This window comes from Patiria miniata, unplaced genomic scaffold, assembly GCF_015706575.1.
Source record: "Patiria miniata isolate m_02_andy unplaced genomic scaffold, ASM1570657v1 HiC_scaffold_23, whole genome shotgun sequence".
Classification (NCBI taxonomy): Eukaryota; Metazoa; Echinodermata; class Asteroidea; order Valvatida; family Asterinidae; genus Patiria; species Patiria miniata.
The window spans coordinates 962,721-978,070 of NW_024037062.1; the positions used below are offsets into that span (position 1 = coordinate 962,721).

The 15,350-nt window shown below is 40.8% G+C and overlaps 1 protein-coding gene across 1 annotated transcript in view; it reads right to left on the reverse strand.

The window, feature by feature from the left end:
- The window catches only part of LOC119731158, a 39,343-nt gene extending 25,606 nt beyond the window's left edge, over positions 1–13,737 (reverse strand). The window contains exons 1-4 of the mRNA XM_038204204.1: positions 13,498–13,737; positions 5,369–5,470; positions 4,253–4,416; positions 2,980–3,153 (exon numbers count right to left, since the gene is read on the reverse strand). Coding sequence (XP_038060132.1) covers positions 2,980–3,153; positions 4,253–4,416; positions 5,369–5,470; positions 13,498–13,573 — 516 coding nt within the window. The 5' untranslated portion in view covers positions 13,574–13,737. The remainder of the gene's footprint in view (positions 1–2,979; positions 3,154–4,252; positions 4,417–5,368; positions 5,471–13,497) is intronic.
- Between the last annotated feature and the right edge of the window lie 1,613 nt (positions 13,738–15,350).

Sequence of the window (15,350 nt, forward strand, 5' to 3'; positions counted from 1 at the left end):
CTCTGCCGACAACCACACCTGCTCTGCCAACAACCACACCTGATCCACCAACAACCACACCTGATCCACCAACAACCACACCTGCTCTGCCAACAACCACACCTGCTCTGCCGACAACCACACCTGATCCACCAACAACCACACCTGCTCCCCCAACAACCACACCTGCTCTGCCGACAACCACACCTGCTCCCCCAACAACCACACCTGCTCTGCCAACAACCACACCTGATCCACCAACAACCACACCTGCTCCCCCAACAACCACACCTGCTCTGCCAACAACCACACCTACTCTACCAACAACCACACCTGCTCTACCAACAACCACACCTGCTCTGCCGACAACCACACCTACCAACAACCACACCTGCTCTACCAACGGCCACACCTACTCTACCAACATGGGCCCCAACACTCTCAACCGGTGCCTCATCGGTCACATCATCAGAGAGTTCCCCATCAAGACAACACCCAGATGTGCTGCAGCCTGTAACAAGATGCCTACATGTCGCTCCTTCAACATCAAGACTACCGATCAAGGAAACAAACTGTGTCAGCTCAATGACGCTACCTATCTGGATGACCCAGCTAATTTTCAACCGACTGAAGCAGATTGCACCTACTACTCTCAAATCATCAATTAGTCGCATGTGTTGGCAAATCAGAATGCTTTTCGACTTTAATACAAAACTGAACTTAAAGATTGAACAACCCTAACGGACAAAATAGTGGCGGCTATTGGACAGTTCAACAAACAGCAGACATGGCTGAAAATGATCAGTTTGTCAAAGGTAGAGTAGAACATTTTTTCATTTGCAAATTTTTTTTTTTTTTTTTTAAGCAACAGAAGTGCTCAAAATCTAAAGACAGGTACATAACGAATATCCTGATGAACTTTTAGCTCTGTGAATGCTGTATATTCCAAGAAAACAATATTTTTATGATCTCAATTTCAATTCAAAAGTTGCTGAGTCATGTTCAGCCGATTGCATGTCACGCACTGAACCGAGAAATAATAGCAACAGCACGCAAGTGAGCGTCATGTCAACGGACTCGCCCAATTTCACGGATTCACCCAATTGCAAATTAAAACAAATCTCCGCACTTGACAGTTTGTCCAGAACGAGGGAGACCGCTAATTCCAGCGAACGCAGAGCATAAGGCGACACTGCTTGGCATTTCGCGATGTTTTTATTTTGGCAACGATTTTCATTTCATTATACAGCAAACGTTAAATACAAAGTAAAAGCACAAACGGGATATTTATTTTGACGATAATCTGACACATTTTCAATATTTTTGATATCATTCCTCAATATCGAAAATTTTGATATTTCAATATGATTTACAAATTGCTATCGGTGATATCGATTTCAAAATAACATTGAATAATCGAGTAATATCGATATATCGACGGTGCTTAGTATACAGGGTTTACATCACCCCGATGCAAATTCCATCTAGATTAAATGTGGCACTTTAGACCAGAAAGCCGTGATATTCAGGCAAATTACAGCAATTTCAGATGATTTACTGCTTATCTACTGAGAAAAAAAAGGAGTTTTGGGGCATATTTATTTCGAATTTTAAGAATAGTATTACTGTATGGTACATGTGCATATGTAATTATGTATAAAATAGTAATTTGACTTTTGTAATTGTAAAGTTAACAGTTAGATGTAAATAATTTGAAAAAAGTTTGTGTACAGGGTGAGTCAGAACGATCTGGACCCAAATTTTAGGAAATATTAAAATATATCTAGCAATACCAGCCTTTATGTTAAAGGCTGGTATTTTGGACATATTTAGTGAAAGTTTCATGTATGTTTGTACCATTTTGAAGAAAAGCGCTAGCAAAGAATATAAAAAAATAATGCAGTCCCACAGTACGGGATTTCAATAAATCATTATATTCTAGTAATCAGCAAAAAAAATAACAATAACAATGAAAAATAATATATTTAATTTATTATTAAAAAAAAGTTTAATAAGTTTAACGTTAATCAATTTGTGTCTGTTTTATAGGTATAAAACACTCTGTTTAAGACCAGAACCGGTCTTAAACAGAGTGTTTAATACTGACCGAACACACATTTATTCCCATTCATAAATACCTTTTCGGTCAAAAAATCAAAACAAGTCAAAAACTAGACATTGCTAACTTTTTTGCTTAACAATTTTACGTCATGTTGTATCAAACACCCCTCTGACTATAATATGGAATATCCCTCTACAATTCCTTACCTTATAAGGAGATTGACGCGTACTGCACGACGTCACGCAGAATGCACCTGGGACGTTGCGTTGTGAATTTAGGACTATAAAATACTGACTCACTGGTAGTATTGCGCATGCCTACGTTAGCATTATGAACGTTCAACCAATAAAACGGTAAGAGGCACTGGATTTTTAGGAGTCTAAACTTCATGTGACATTGGAAAAGTGTTTAAGACCAGCCAGCCATGTCTTTATCATCCGTTTAAGACCAGCCACGTGACGGGCTCTCGACCAATAGGAATGGCTAAACTGTCTTTATGCATCACTGTTATTACGGACAAGATTGCCTCAGGATACATGTACATGTATGTATACAGTTAAACACGTACAATGTATGCACATTGTTGTTAATGACATTCTGGGGCAAAAATTTAAACATTCTATTGCGGACTATCGGTAGTGAAAAGGCCCACAGACTAGTTAAGAGTCTGCTTCGCTAGTCTGGCTGGCTAAAAGAGTTCCAAATCCGGCCACCACTTCTTCGCCACTTAACACAACAATTTTCACACCATCTTATGATTTCATTGAAGACAAATCCACTAGGCTTGGGAAAACTGAAAACATCTCAGGACAAATAATTCTCAGGACAAATAAATGGGTTGGGACAAATAATTCAATGACATGTGATCAGCCACCCACCAATCAGATGATGGGGATTTATTAAGGTGTTTGTATAAAAGGAAATGAGGAAGTATTTACCTGGAATATTGGAACGCAAAGCCTCACAGCAATGGCTACCACGTCCTCTACGGTGACTGTCGTCCCCGGATCAACGCCCACGGTGACTGCCGAGCCGGTGCTGTGATACCTCGTTGAGCTGTCAACAGGCAGATCAGCCAAGCGTAAGGGTCCATAACCATTCTGGATGACGATCTGTAATCAAAACAAATCAAACCAGAATATCAGCTCATTGTCGAAGGAGTTAATAATTGCATATTTTAAGGAGTTAATCATTGCTTATTTTTGCGGAAAATTTTGATTTTCGCAAAAGGCAAAATTCTCCAGCCAACTTCTGATATACAGCCAAACGCCACAAATACTGATTCGCAAGAGTCATTTCAACAGTATTTGTACCATATTTCTTGCCAAAACCTCATGTTTCATACTCCGGGGTGTGCACTGGAGCGTAAATTGTACAACAATAGGCCGTGCACAACGGCCAATTCAAGATTAACACAAGGTCCACCTCTTTGTGTGTGTACAAAAGGCACGAGGGATTAGCGTGTTTAGACGTCACCCGGAGGCGAGTCAAGGCAATCTTGACGTCTTACATGTAACCCCTCAGCTGAGCCTGTGTATAAAAACAGCCAGTGCATGTTATCACGTCCTCCGACGCAAACTGGTTAATTAGACAGAATTAAAACCAAAATCCAGAAGCAATAATGTATTTGTAGTGTTGCAAGGAAACTTGAAATGTTTATTTATTCCAGTAATATTGGAAAACTGACATCTTTGGTCGGCTGAAAGGGGGTGGTTTATAGCCAGCAACGACTGCTTTGCAATCTACCCTCGACAAATAATTTGATAGATGACATTGCAAACACAGTAAAATCTGTCACAAGCCAATATGGCCCATCAGGCCGGCGTTTATCTCCAGTTTCAGTAGCATGAAACGACTGAGAATATTTCTACTCCCCCTGGATGGGATGCCAGTCCATTGCGGGCTACTCCCCAGCTAATGCCGGTACCCATTTATACTCCTGGGTGGAAGAAGGCAAGTGGGGGTAAAATGGCTTGCCCAAGGACACAATATATGGCCAGCAGCTGGATTTGAACCCCTGACCCTCTGATCACGAGTCAAGAACCCTAACCACTATGCCACACCTTCCCACTGCCAACCATGAAACAGAATTAAAAGTGAACCTAGTCATTTCTCTGTTATGATTGATCCAATGAAAACACAAAACATTTTCAAAACATTATTTTTGGCTGTTTACAAAACAAACAAACAAACAAATGTCCCTTTACGCACCTTGTGGTCCTGTTGTGAGACCTCATTCTGTATCTTCTGAAGGCACTTGAAGAGGAGCGGGTTGGCTCGGAAGTACTTGGTTTCAGACGAGATGAAATCTCGGATGAAGAAGTTGAGAGAGAGTTTCTTGTTGACGATGCGAGTCGAGTCAAACAGATAGCTTCCTAAAAAGACAACCAATACAATTTGCCTTTTCATTTGTGCTTGTATTTTTATTTTTCGAGATAAATCTCATTTTCTTCAAGTCATTTCTCTTTATCATTATATTTTTGTGAAGGATGCTGAGGGGTTTGAAGCTGGGAAAAGACAGTGTAAAAAATCACATTCTTGATATATATTTGAACCACGATATTAATACTTCCACAAAATGAGAGAAAGGCTCCAAACTTCACACAGTTGTGTGAACAATTCTACACAGCAGAAAAAGGGTTATTCTAACGATATCAATGCTGGTCTCAAGGAATTTTACAGCTTTGAAAATTTTGAGAATTCTGACAATTTTTAAGAAGTACAGAATGTACAGGCCAGATCATACTCAGTGCAAAAGCGAAGATTGACGCGAACGTAAATTTGTGACGCAAGCATTCAAGCTGCGAATTTGCAAAGTTGTACACATTTCAACTCCAGCTAATTTCCCTACGAATGTTTGGTGACGTCAAAATCGCTTTGCGTTTGCATTCGCGTGAAGTATGAACTAGGCCCAATTCACAGCACTGCTTAAAAGTTAGCAGAAAAGTTGTGATTCCTGTAGCAGAAATTCATGCTGCTACTTAAAAAGCACTATTTCATGGCGCGGATGTGCTAACGGTTGCGTCGCGCGATGAGATTTCTGTTGTTATGTCACTGAATTTAGGCAACTTTTTCCTCTGTGGTTAAGTGTGGTTTTGATGTGCTTACTGCTTAACGGTCTTTATGAATAGAAGGAGGCTCGGTAAGCACATAATCAGCTGTTAAGCAGTGCTATGAATTGGGCCCTGGCCTTTAAGAGGATAACATTTTTATCTCCATCCTGATAAATTCACTGTCTTTTTTTTTGGGGGGGGGTCATTTGTATGTATGTGTATGTAAAACATAACTTGTCAATTTGTCCAAAGTCATGCATTTGTATGAAATTACCTGTATCTTTGGTGTCGGAGAGATCGAGCACCGTGGAATCAAACTCGGCCTCATCGACTGACACAGAATCAAAATCTTCTCCTCCTGGGAAACTTATCAGCTCTGCAACAAAACAAAATTTGATAAACATGTAGGACTCGAAGGATAAAAACATCAGGCTAACAAGTCCCCCCCCCCCCCCCCACACACACACATTTTATAAAAGTGGGGGATATTTCGTTTGTCACCCCCACTTTTTTCGTCCCCGAATAAAAATTGTAGCCAGCATAATGATTCTATAGCTTAGAATAGCTGATTCAATGACTCCAAACTCAAAAATAATGTTTAAAAGATGATCTGTTGCTCACAAAAATTGGTTTACATGTAAGTGGTCAGAAATTGCCTAAAATCGCACCACAAAGCGTATAGAATACCAAAATTTTAGGGCTTCGTGATCGCATAAGTGCCGATCAAGGTATGTATGTTCCCTCCCCCACACTTTTGAGAAGCTATTGACGCCCTTGCCTGCAAGTCCTTGCAAGTCCATCACAAGTCCTTCAGTTTGAAGTCACGTCACCAGACGAACTGTCAACAAAGCATTCTTGTGTCATTTGTTCATCCAGTTACTTGTGACCGGCATGGCTTTGTGAAAGGACTTGTGAAAGGACTTGTGAAAGGACTTGTGATGGACTCGAATACATACATTGTTGTACACTGGATCTGTGTATTTTTTTGAGATTTTCACACTTTCTTGTGAATTATGAAAGTAGAGTTCAGTTATGTACATGTACCGGTAAGTAGTCTTTGGAAATGGAAAACTTGTTTCATATCTAGCAATCGAGCATTGTACTATCATCACGTTTGTACGCATTTTGTTTTGTTCTTTAACTGTGGGGACCACACGACTAATCTTTTGTGGGGACCAAAGACGCTGTGGGGACAGTAGAAAGTCCCCACAACTTGGTCCTAATTTCCCAACAAAAGACAACTTCCCCACAATGCGGTTCCGGCTACGACAAATACAAGTAGTTTCAGAACAGGTATATTAAACAAAAGCTGAACTTTAAAAATACAGTACATGTAGGTCTGAAGTTTTGAATTACATGTAAACAAGTCCACACGATGAATGACTTGGACAAAACAAAAATTGTCCACAAAATGTTGTGTACATGTAGCATAAAAGCTGTACCTTTGTTCAGCTTCAGAAGAGTTTTTTTGCACCTTCAGAAAACAGGTAAATGTACTTAAGTCACACTCAAATTTGACCTCAACTATTTCCCACAACTCTGGATATCCTGGGTGTAGGAAATGGCACAGTATGAAGGTTACACTTGTTCCAACGTACCGGTACACGACATACACTTACTATCAAGGATATGAAACTGAATTTTAATGAAGGACATGAACCATTTACATGCTACGAAAACAGAAACCTCGCCAACGAAAAGAAATTATGTTGTCCCAGTATTATAAAATATTGATTCTTAATATTTTCAAACTGATTAATTGATAAGGTTTTGGATTTTGTAAAAATGCAATGTAACCTTCAAGGAACAGTCATTATTTGTCAATTTATAAAAATATGTACCGTACATGTATGTATGTATGTTGGATAATTTTCTTTTGGTGAATTTTTTTTTCATTTCAAAGCAACAAAATTACTCAACATCTAAAGTAGTGTGCACAATTCTTGATTGAAGTAAGGCTTTTGTACATTCACTCAACAACAAAAACCACTTAAAGTAAAGGTAAATATTTTTTATTTCTTGCCAGGAAGTTTGTGTCGAATAAATGAAGGGTTTCCTTCTCACTGTGTTTCGTGCACCTCGACCAACTAGACATGGGGTGGCTTTTAACAAAAGAGTTCCGGTAGGCACCAACAATAAAATTTTGCGAACAAAACCCCACTGTTGGCATGTTGCCATGGTGAGGTGCTAACCCCGAAAAACTAAGCATTCAACTACGCACTGCGGAGGTTTCAATAGCACTCTACAACTGTGTTAGCATTTGCCCTTGTAAATTTGCAGATCCGGGTTCACGACGGACATCATTATGGAAAGGCTAATCAGTTCCTTTATTGATCAGGTCTTCATTATGGCACGACCTTGTGTATTTAACCTACATGTATTTCTTCAAGGGCTTTTGCACTGCCCATAACCTTGTTCAAAGGCATACGCACTGTCCATACTTCAGTCCATTGTCCATAAAGCCTGTTCCATGTTGCCCGCTGTGACAGGGTCTATGGTGTTTTGTACACCTGGGGGGCAAATGGCACCCAAAGTGAAGCCGGGGGTGCCATTCCCCCCCCCCCCCCCCCCCCCCCAGGGTGTACGAAACCCATGGACCTCATCACAGCAGGCAACAATTGTTTTCTGTACATGTGCCACGAAAATAGAGTACCAACGTCTGAAACAGTAACTAATCGCACATAATTTTCCGTATTTTTCAATCCTGTTCAAAAATCTCATTTCTGATCTCGTCTTTGGAACAAGAGAGAAACCTCTTCTTTGGAGGCGACCTGTTGTCATCTGCCGACATTATTATGGTGAAATTACAGCAAAAATTGGCACAATTAAAAAAAAGCAAATGAACAGTGACGGAGCAACTATAGAATGTAGGGCCTCGCGAGAATGGCTGTTTTTTTTAGTTGGATGTAATGTGAGGAGTGGGGTGGATCGAAATAACAAGAAGTAAATTGTAATAAGTAGAGAACACTATTTACAAATACCGAGACATTGGGCCGAATTCATAAAAACTAGTAATTGCTATTAAGCAGAGGCACCGAGCAAAAGCAAAAGTTCATCAAGCAGAAGCTGAAGCAAAAGCAATTGCTTAAAAACGTGTAAATAACCTTTTGCTTTGACTACCGTAATTGCTTTTTCTCAAGCTACAATGTAGCCCAGCAATTGCTTGCAGGTCCTTAATTAAGCGCTATTCATGTGCGATGAGGCATGCGTAAATGTGAAGCTTTTTTTTTATAGAAGCAGGTTTGCTTTTCCCACACAATTTCCAAAATTGGTGCACAGAGCGATGATCAAACTGCTGTCAAATGTGATCAACAAGTGAGTGCAGTTTTGGTCAAAATCATCCAAAAACACCCTGTGCTATAAGACAAATTTCAACTACCAAGTAGCAAGGAAAAGAAATAGAGGGCACTGTAGGATGCCAAAGCAACAATTGCTACAAACACCGGGAAAAACATGAATGACAAACAAATATTGAAGAAGGTTGCCAACATGAAAGCACAGGTCAAGAAGAAAACAGATCTTTGCAAATGAAACGGGTAAATCATATGATCAATCTGTGTTCCTGTCTTCGACGCACTGAAAGGGCAATAAAACCCTACCATAAACAAAATGGCTTCCGCATTTTCAGCGGGAGTTTGTTCCTCCAGTTGCGCTTCTGCCAATGCCCGCTGTAGGATTTGTATTTTTTTCTAAAGTTCTTCTTCTTTTTTACTGTAATTTTACATTCGTTAGAAATGATTTGATCAAGTACTGTTGCTTTTACCATTCTATCTTACTGAATATTAAAGTCCTACCCAACATTTGTAGCTTAATCTGTATTCCGCAGAAATAAAGAGCAGTTGCATCACTTTAAACATCAACTTTTTGTGTTCACTTAACACTACTTTAATCATGACAAATCTGTCCAAGATGAAACATGTACATTTAGACAAAGACATCTTGAACCATTCTCTTATATGCGATTTTGAATTTTCAACACCGTACGCGATCTACATTATATATACAGTTCTAAAGTACATTGTATGTTTAGGAAACAAAACTATTTAAATCATAAGGGGCATAAACATGACGAAATCTTCTCTGATGTCTGTATATCACTAACAAGCGAGAGGTCAAGCTACCATGTGGGGATCTTGTAACACTACAAGCAATTGCTGAATAACACAAGCAAAAGGTTGTTGCTATGTATACGTTTTTAGGCAATTGCTAATCCAGATGGCATTTGCTTGCAAGAAACAAGCTTTTGCTTTTGCTTAAAACTAGAAACTTTTGCTTGCTAGCAACTGCTTATTTTTAAGTATGAAGATGTAAGCAAAAGCCTAGAAAAGCAATTGCTAGTTTTTATGAATTCGGCCCATTGTCTGTCTTGGATGCGTGGATGCGCGGTCGGTCGGCATGAATGGTAAATACGTCTAAACATTGGTTGCATTAGCACATTACCCGAAGACTCAAAACTTAAAAACCCTAAATCCCTAGGCCTTTTTGCTAGGATGTAGCCTCAATCCTGCAAAATCCTCCAATTGGCCTCATGGAAAAATAGCATATAGCCTCAATCCTGCAAATTCCTCCATTGTTTCTTGAATATGGTCCATGGAGGGGTGACCACTGCCTGAATCCTGCAAAATCCTCCGGCTATGACTGTCAATAGGCTGAGGCAGAGGCAGTGACATCCTGGAGCAGTGCAGAGGATGTCAAGTATAATCAAGGACTAAATTTATGCACGGCTGAGCATAAGCAACACAAGGTCCGGCCCAAGACCTTGACACAGTCCGTACTCCGAAATCAGCAATGCACTTTGGCCTTAAAGGGAACAACATTGGCAAACATCAAATAACAAAACTACCAAATTATCAAGAAAAACCTTACTGGACTGTTAGTGAATGACAGTCTAAAGCATCCTGTAAAATCTTGACACCTGGTGTGCTGCCATTTACAAAAAAAGGGGTATTTTTTTATCGATTTCCAACGCTGGTTGGCCGACCAGCGTTGGAAAAAAACTGGCTTTTTTGAAATACTGCTCCCATTTTATCATATTTAGTTAGTTTGCATTTTCTTTGCAATCGATTACACACCTGTGAACGGGTACACGCCAGCTAGACTGATTCCCTGACAATACAATTACCTGACGTCTATAAATTGCTCTGTTTCAAGTTAAGTGGGGTCAGGGAACCAGACTACAAGAAAATGATAGTTATTCTTGATTTTCCAGCATGTACGAACCCAAAACGTCAAACAAGTCACTTTAACAATATTTTCTATAAAATAAACCCCCAAATCCATCAATTTCTGAAAATTACAGACATGTAAATCAAATGTTGTATTCCCTTTAAATGGTTTGTCAACTTTACTTACCCTAGGACCTCGGGACTTAAATTTACCCTGGGACTCAGTACTTTATTTCCCTATCTAAAACCAATCCCAGCCTATTCGCTCTCCCCCCCCCCCCCCCCCCCCCCCCGATGCCCCGATGGTGGACATGAAGTAAATTATAATCAATAGAGGGCGCTATTGACCTCCGACTGCGCATCCAAGCAGCCATGGATGCGCGGATATACATGTAGAATGGAGTGGCCCAGTTCTACCACAGTGACGGATGATGTAAACAACATGGCTGTCGTAGCAGAAACAGTGCGCGTGCATACATGCACTTTTGACCAAAACTGAATGTCGGGCAACAGCCGTACCAATGCACATTGTCAAAATTTGATGCAAGCTAGTGATGGCGCAATTATCACATCCCATGACGTCATGCAACACGACGCTTTCGTGAACAATGGCAGCAAAAGTTGTCCGAATTCAACTCGAAATTACAAGATTTAACTAGACCTCTGAAGGTGCAGAATTTCACGTTTTGTTGATATTAAGCAGTTGTAGGCGGCATTGTGTGAATATAAAGTGACAAAATAATTGAATATAAAGTGACAAAATAATTGCGATTTTCAAATTGCAACGGACTTTCCGTGCAAATACCACAAGTGGGATGTGTGACATTTAATACAGAGGTAGTTTATCCAGTATTACCGTCACATTTATGGGACTAGGATGTATTAAAAAGCTAGGAGTTGAAATACTTGAAACTCTCAGAAGAGAAAGAGCATGGGCATGATGGGAGAAAAAAAGAAATTCATTGCATTGACATGATTGAAGGTCATTCATTTCAAAAATTATGATAAAACATGAATCTGGGACTAAGAAATATTTCCAATTTTGTTAGTCCGAGTAACTTGGACCCAACTTATCGCCTTTTTAACATTTGGACATGGTCTGGCGATAGTAAGGTCCAAGCTAATACCGAGACCTAGACAACACAGTCCCAAAAACCAACATTTTCCAACAAAAAACATCAGATTTCACCTTCAAAACGGCCTCCAAATTACTAGATATGCCACCTGAGGTACAAGTAGACATCGATAATTAAGATGGTTGTACTGAAGTTTACTTACGATCCGGAAAAAAGTGAAATTTTCCGTTCAATTCTGAAGACCCCCTCTGCCTAGGTTGTCGTTGTTGTGCTCACGTTCAAAACTGCATGATAATGGCGTCTGACCTCGACCTCATGCAAATGTCTGGACGGCGCGCTTGCGCTTAATGCACTTCATGCACGGCAGATTCCCCTGCGCCGCGTGCTGTGTAAGTTCGCGGTACGCCTAGGAGTCACGCTGGCTAGCCAGGCGCATGGCTGGCGCTCTACATCAGGAAACAGTCGTCGGCGCGGCGCAGGGGAATCTGCCGTGCATGCAGTGCATTATGCGCAAGCGCGCCGTCCCGACATTTGCATGAGGTCGAGGTCAGACGCCATTATCATGCAGTTTTGAACGTGAGCACAACAACGACAACCTAGGCAGAGGGGGTCTTCAGAATTGAACGGAAAATTTCACTTTTTTCCGGATCGTAAGTAAACTTAAGTACAACCATCTTAATCATCTACATGTATGTCTACTTGTACCTCAGGTGACATATCTAGTAATTTGGAGGCCGTTTTGAAGGTGAAATCTGATGTTTTTTGTTGGAAAATGTTGGTTTTTGGGACTGTGTTGTCTAGGTCTCGGTATTAGCTTGGACCTTACTATCGCCAGACCATGTCCAAATGTTAAAAAAGGCGATAAGTTGGGTCCAAGTTACTCGGACTACAATTTTGTTAGGAAATACTTCAAAATGTTCTGGACTCTCAGCTCCATAGCTGGAGTTACCCAGCCCTAGCCCCACTAGTGTGGCCGCGGTATGCTGCGCTGAACCTCTTGGGTTCAGCGCAGCATACCGACGGCCACACTAGTGGGGCTAACCTAGCCCGACTGCGTCTGGCCGTACAGTACTATCGCAAGCTCTGTAGTACGGCCAGACGCTGAATGCTTCCAAAAACGCTGAATTTTTTTGGCCGCTGATGTAGCGATTTTGCTACATCTTTCGATCGCGATTATCTTTTCATCCAGGACACAAATTTCCAAAGTTAAGGTTCGTAGTCGTAGAGCAACTCATACCTTTTCGAAAAAACGTTCTTTGGTCTCAATAGTTTCATCCATCTGGCCACAAGACGAATTTCAGTCATCAGATTCCACAAATATCGTCCCCCATGCGATCCCCCATGCGATTTCAAAATGGCGGCCGCGCTGTAATGTATGCATTATGCAGGCGCGCCCGCGCAAATCATGAATATGCATAAACAGTCTGTGACGTATGACCTCGTGTTTTTGGACGTGCGTGCGGCGGGGCCGTACGTCCAAAAACACGAGGTCATACGTCACAGACTGTTATGCATATTCATGAGTTTGCGCGGGCGCGCCTGCATATTGCATACATTACAGCGCGGCCGCCATTTTGAAATCGCATGGGGGATCGCATGGGGGACGATATTTGTGGAATCTGATGACTGAAATTCGTCTTGTGGCCAGATGGATAAAAATATTGAGACCAAAGAACGTTTTTTCGAAAAGGTATGAGTTGCTCTACGACTAAGAACCTTAACTTTGGAAATCTGTGTCCTGGATGAAAAGATAATCGCGATCGAAAGATGTAGCAAAATCGCTACATCAGCGGCCAAAAAAATTCAGTCTTTTTGGAAGCATTCAGCGTCTGGCCGTACTACAGAGCTTGCGATAGTACTGTACGGCCAGACGCAGTCGGGCTAGGGCTAACCCAGCCCTAAATTTTATCATTGGGTTGTAAATGACAACCCAATGATAAAATTTAGGGCTGGGTAACTCCAGCTAGACTCTCCACAGACTTTGTACACAATCGCGGAAGTGGCGTCAGATTACAACATTTTGTCCTCTGTATACGGGATGCACATGAAGTTAGGCCACCAAACAAAGTACAAGTTGCAAGAGCAACTTAGCCATAGAACTACACAGTGAGTCGTGTAGGCCCTATAGTTCGTTTGGACTTTAACTAGAGAAAGGAACTTACCGGCATGACTGCAACCAAAGATCATCGCTGTTAGTGGCACTAAAGCCAGAAATATCTGGCTCTTTACAGCCACCATTTCGTCCCTCGTTGTTATGAATGCTTGGTGATCATAAACGCCGACAAGGCAGGGGGGGAAACAAGCAAAATGCGAGCCACTAATATAAACAAGCGGAAAAGTTCTCTCTCGGAAAATCCTGTGTATCTTCCGGGTGTAGTGCACACTTGAAACCCCTCTAAACTGACCCTCTACGCAAGGCTCTCATCAGTGCGCAGGATACAGCACACGCGGCGCGTCCGGACTGTGTACACATCTAAATTACATATGACACCGAATTTAATCAAGCAGTTGACGACTGTTTAGGGGGATTCCTGTTTAGCTAGTTTACGTTGGCTGTTTGTTGATTGGTTGTCGTGTTCCCTAACGTGGCGCACTTCGAAGCTTACCCAACTTTCCTCGTGTAGTGTTGCCAAACTTCTTTGTTAAAAACCTCAAATTCATGCAGTAAAATACTACTAGTACTTTTACCTTATTAATGCTTGCTCCGTTTCATAAATTTAATCCGAAATTCAAAAATGGTGGCGTCCGGAAATTGGGCACAAATTGGCGGAGTCGAGTGTTCCCTAACGTGGCGCACTTGAATAAATCTCGGAAAATTCCAAATTAACATTTAAGAATTTCTGTAAACTTGATACATTCTGATAAATAATTATTATCTCTAATTACACACCCAGCCAGATGCTTGTCAGAAAATGATTTTCTTATTTTTCGGGGCATTTTCAAAGGGTTCACTTTGCACTTGAAAATAAAATCGGAAAATCACGCCAAAATAAATGTATCTTCTAACTTTGTTACGGACGGGTAAATAAACTCGCGATTTATGAACAGGAGTGTTTAGAACTTGATGAAATTTCACTTTCTGTGAAATTTCAGTTAAAACTTTTGCTCTAGGTAGGCGCTACAGGCGAAAAATCAAAGTGCACCACGTTGGGGGCCGCGCCACGTTAGGGTACATCAACAATATGTGTACGTTTTGAGAAAAAAACATTCTCGAGAAATAATTTTCCACCAAAAAATTGGAGAAAACTTGACAGTAACAAACGGTGCTCGGTGACCAGCCGCCTGATCATCCAAAAAGGTTGCAAATTTTCAAAGAAATTCCTAAATACTAGCCATCTTGTTATTACAAAATACGGTCGGTTTTTGGTTATACATGTATATATTACGGGTCAAAAATTACATTACCCTAGCCTAGCCACAGGACGAAACATTAAATTTCAGGTTGATATTTATTACGGGTCGATTTTTTTAATTACATTTTCAGGTCGATATTACAGAATGGGTCGATTTGTAATAGGGGAATTAACGTGTGCTTAGCCGGTTTTAAACACTATATGTTTTGTTGGACCGGTTGAGAAACGGCGCGCTGAATAAAACTTAGTGGTCTCGCACCGCCAAGACATATACATCCGCACGCCGTAGAATATGTTAAGTTTCGTTCAATAGAGGGCGCGCCACATAAATAGTGGTCTCAACCATTGATCTCCATATGTATATGGAGATCAATGGTCTCAACCCACAAAGCATCAACACGGACGCTGTACTTTTGTTAAACGTAGACGATAATTCGATAATACATCTTGTATTTCTTGAGTTGCTGCCCCCAAAACGAGTTTGGTGGTGGATATCGAGAACTCTATTGAAAGATTATTCAAAACACTCTTCCTTTTCAAAGTGATTTTTTTTTAGTTCACTTTTTTTTCTTCTAAATATGGCAATTACAAACTCTTTCAATTTTCGGCCAAAAATGTGTTACTCCTCGTGCGTATCAACAACTCTGGTATTTAATTACAGT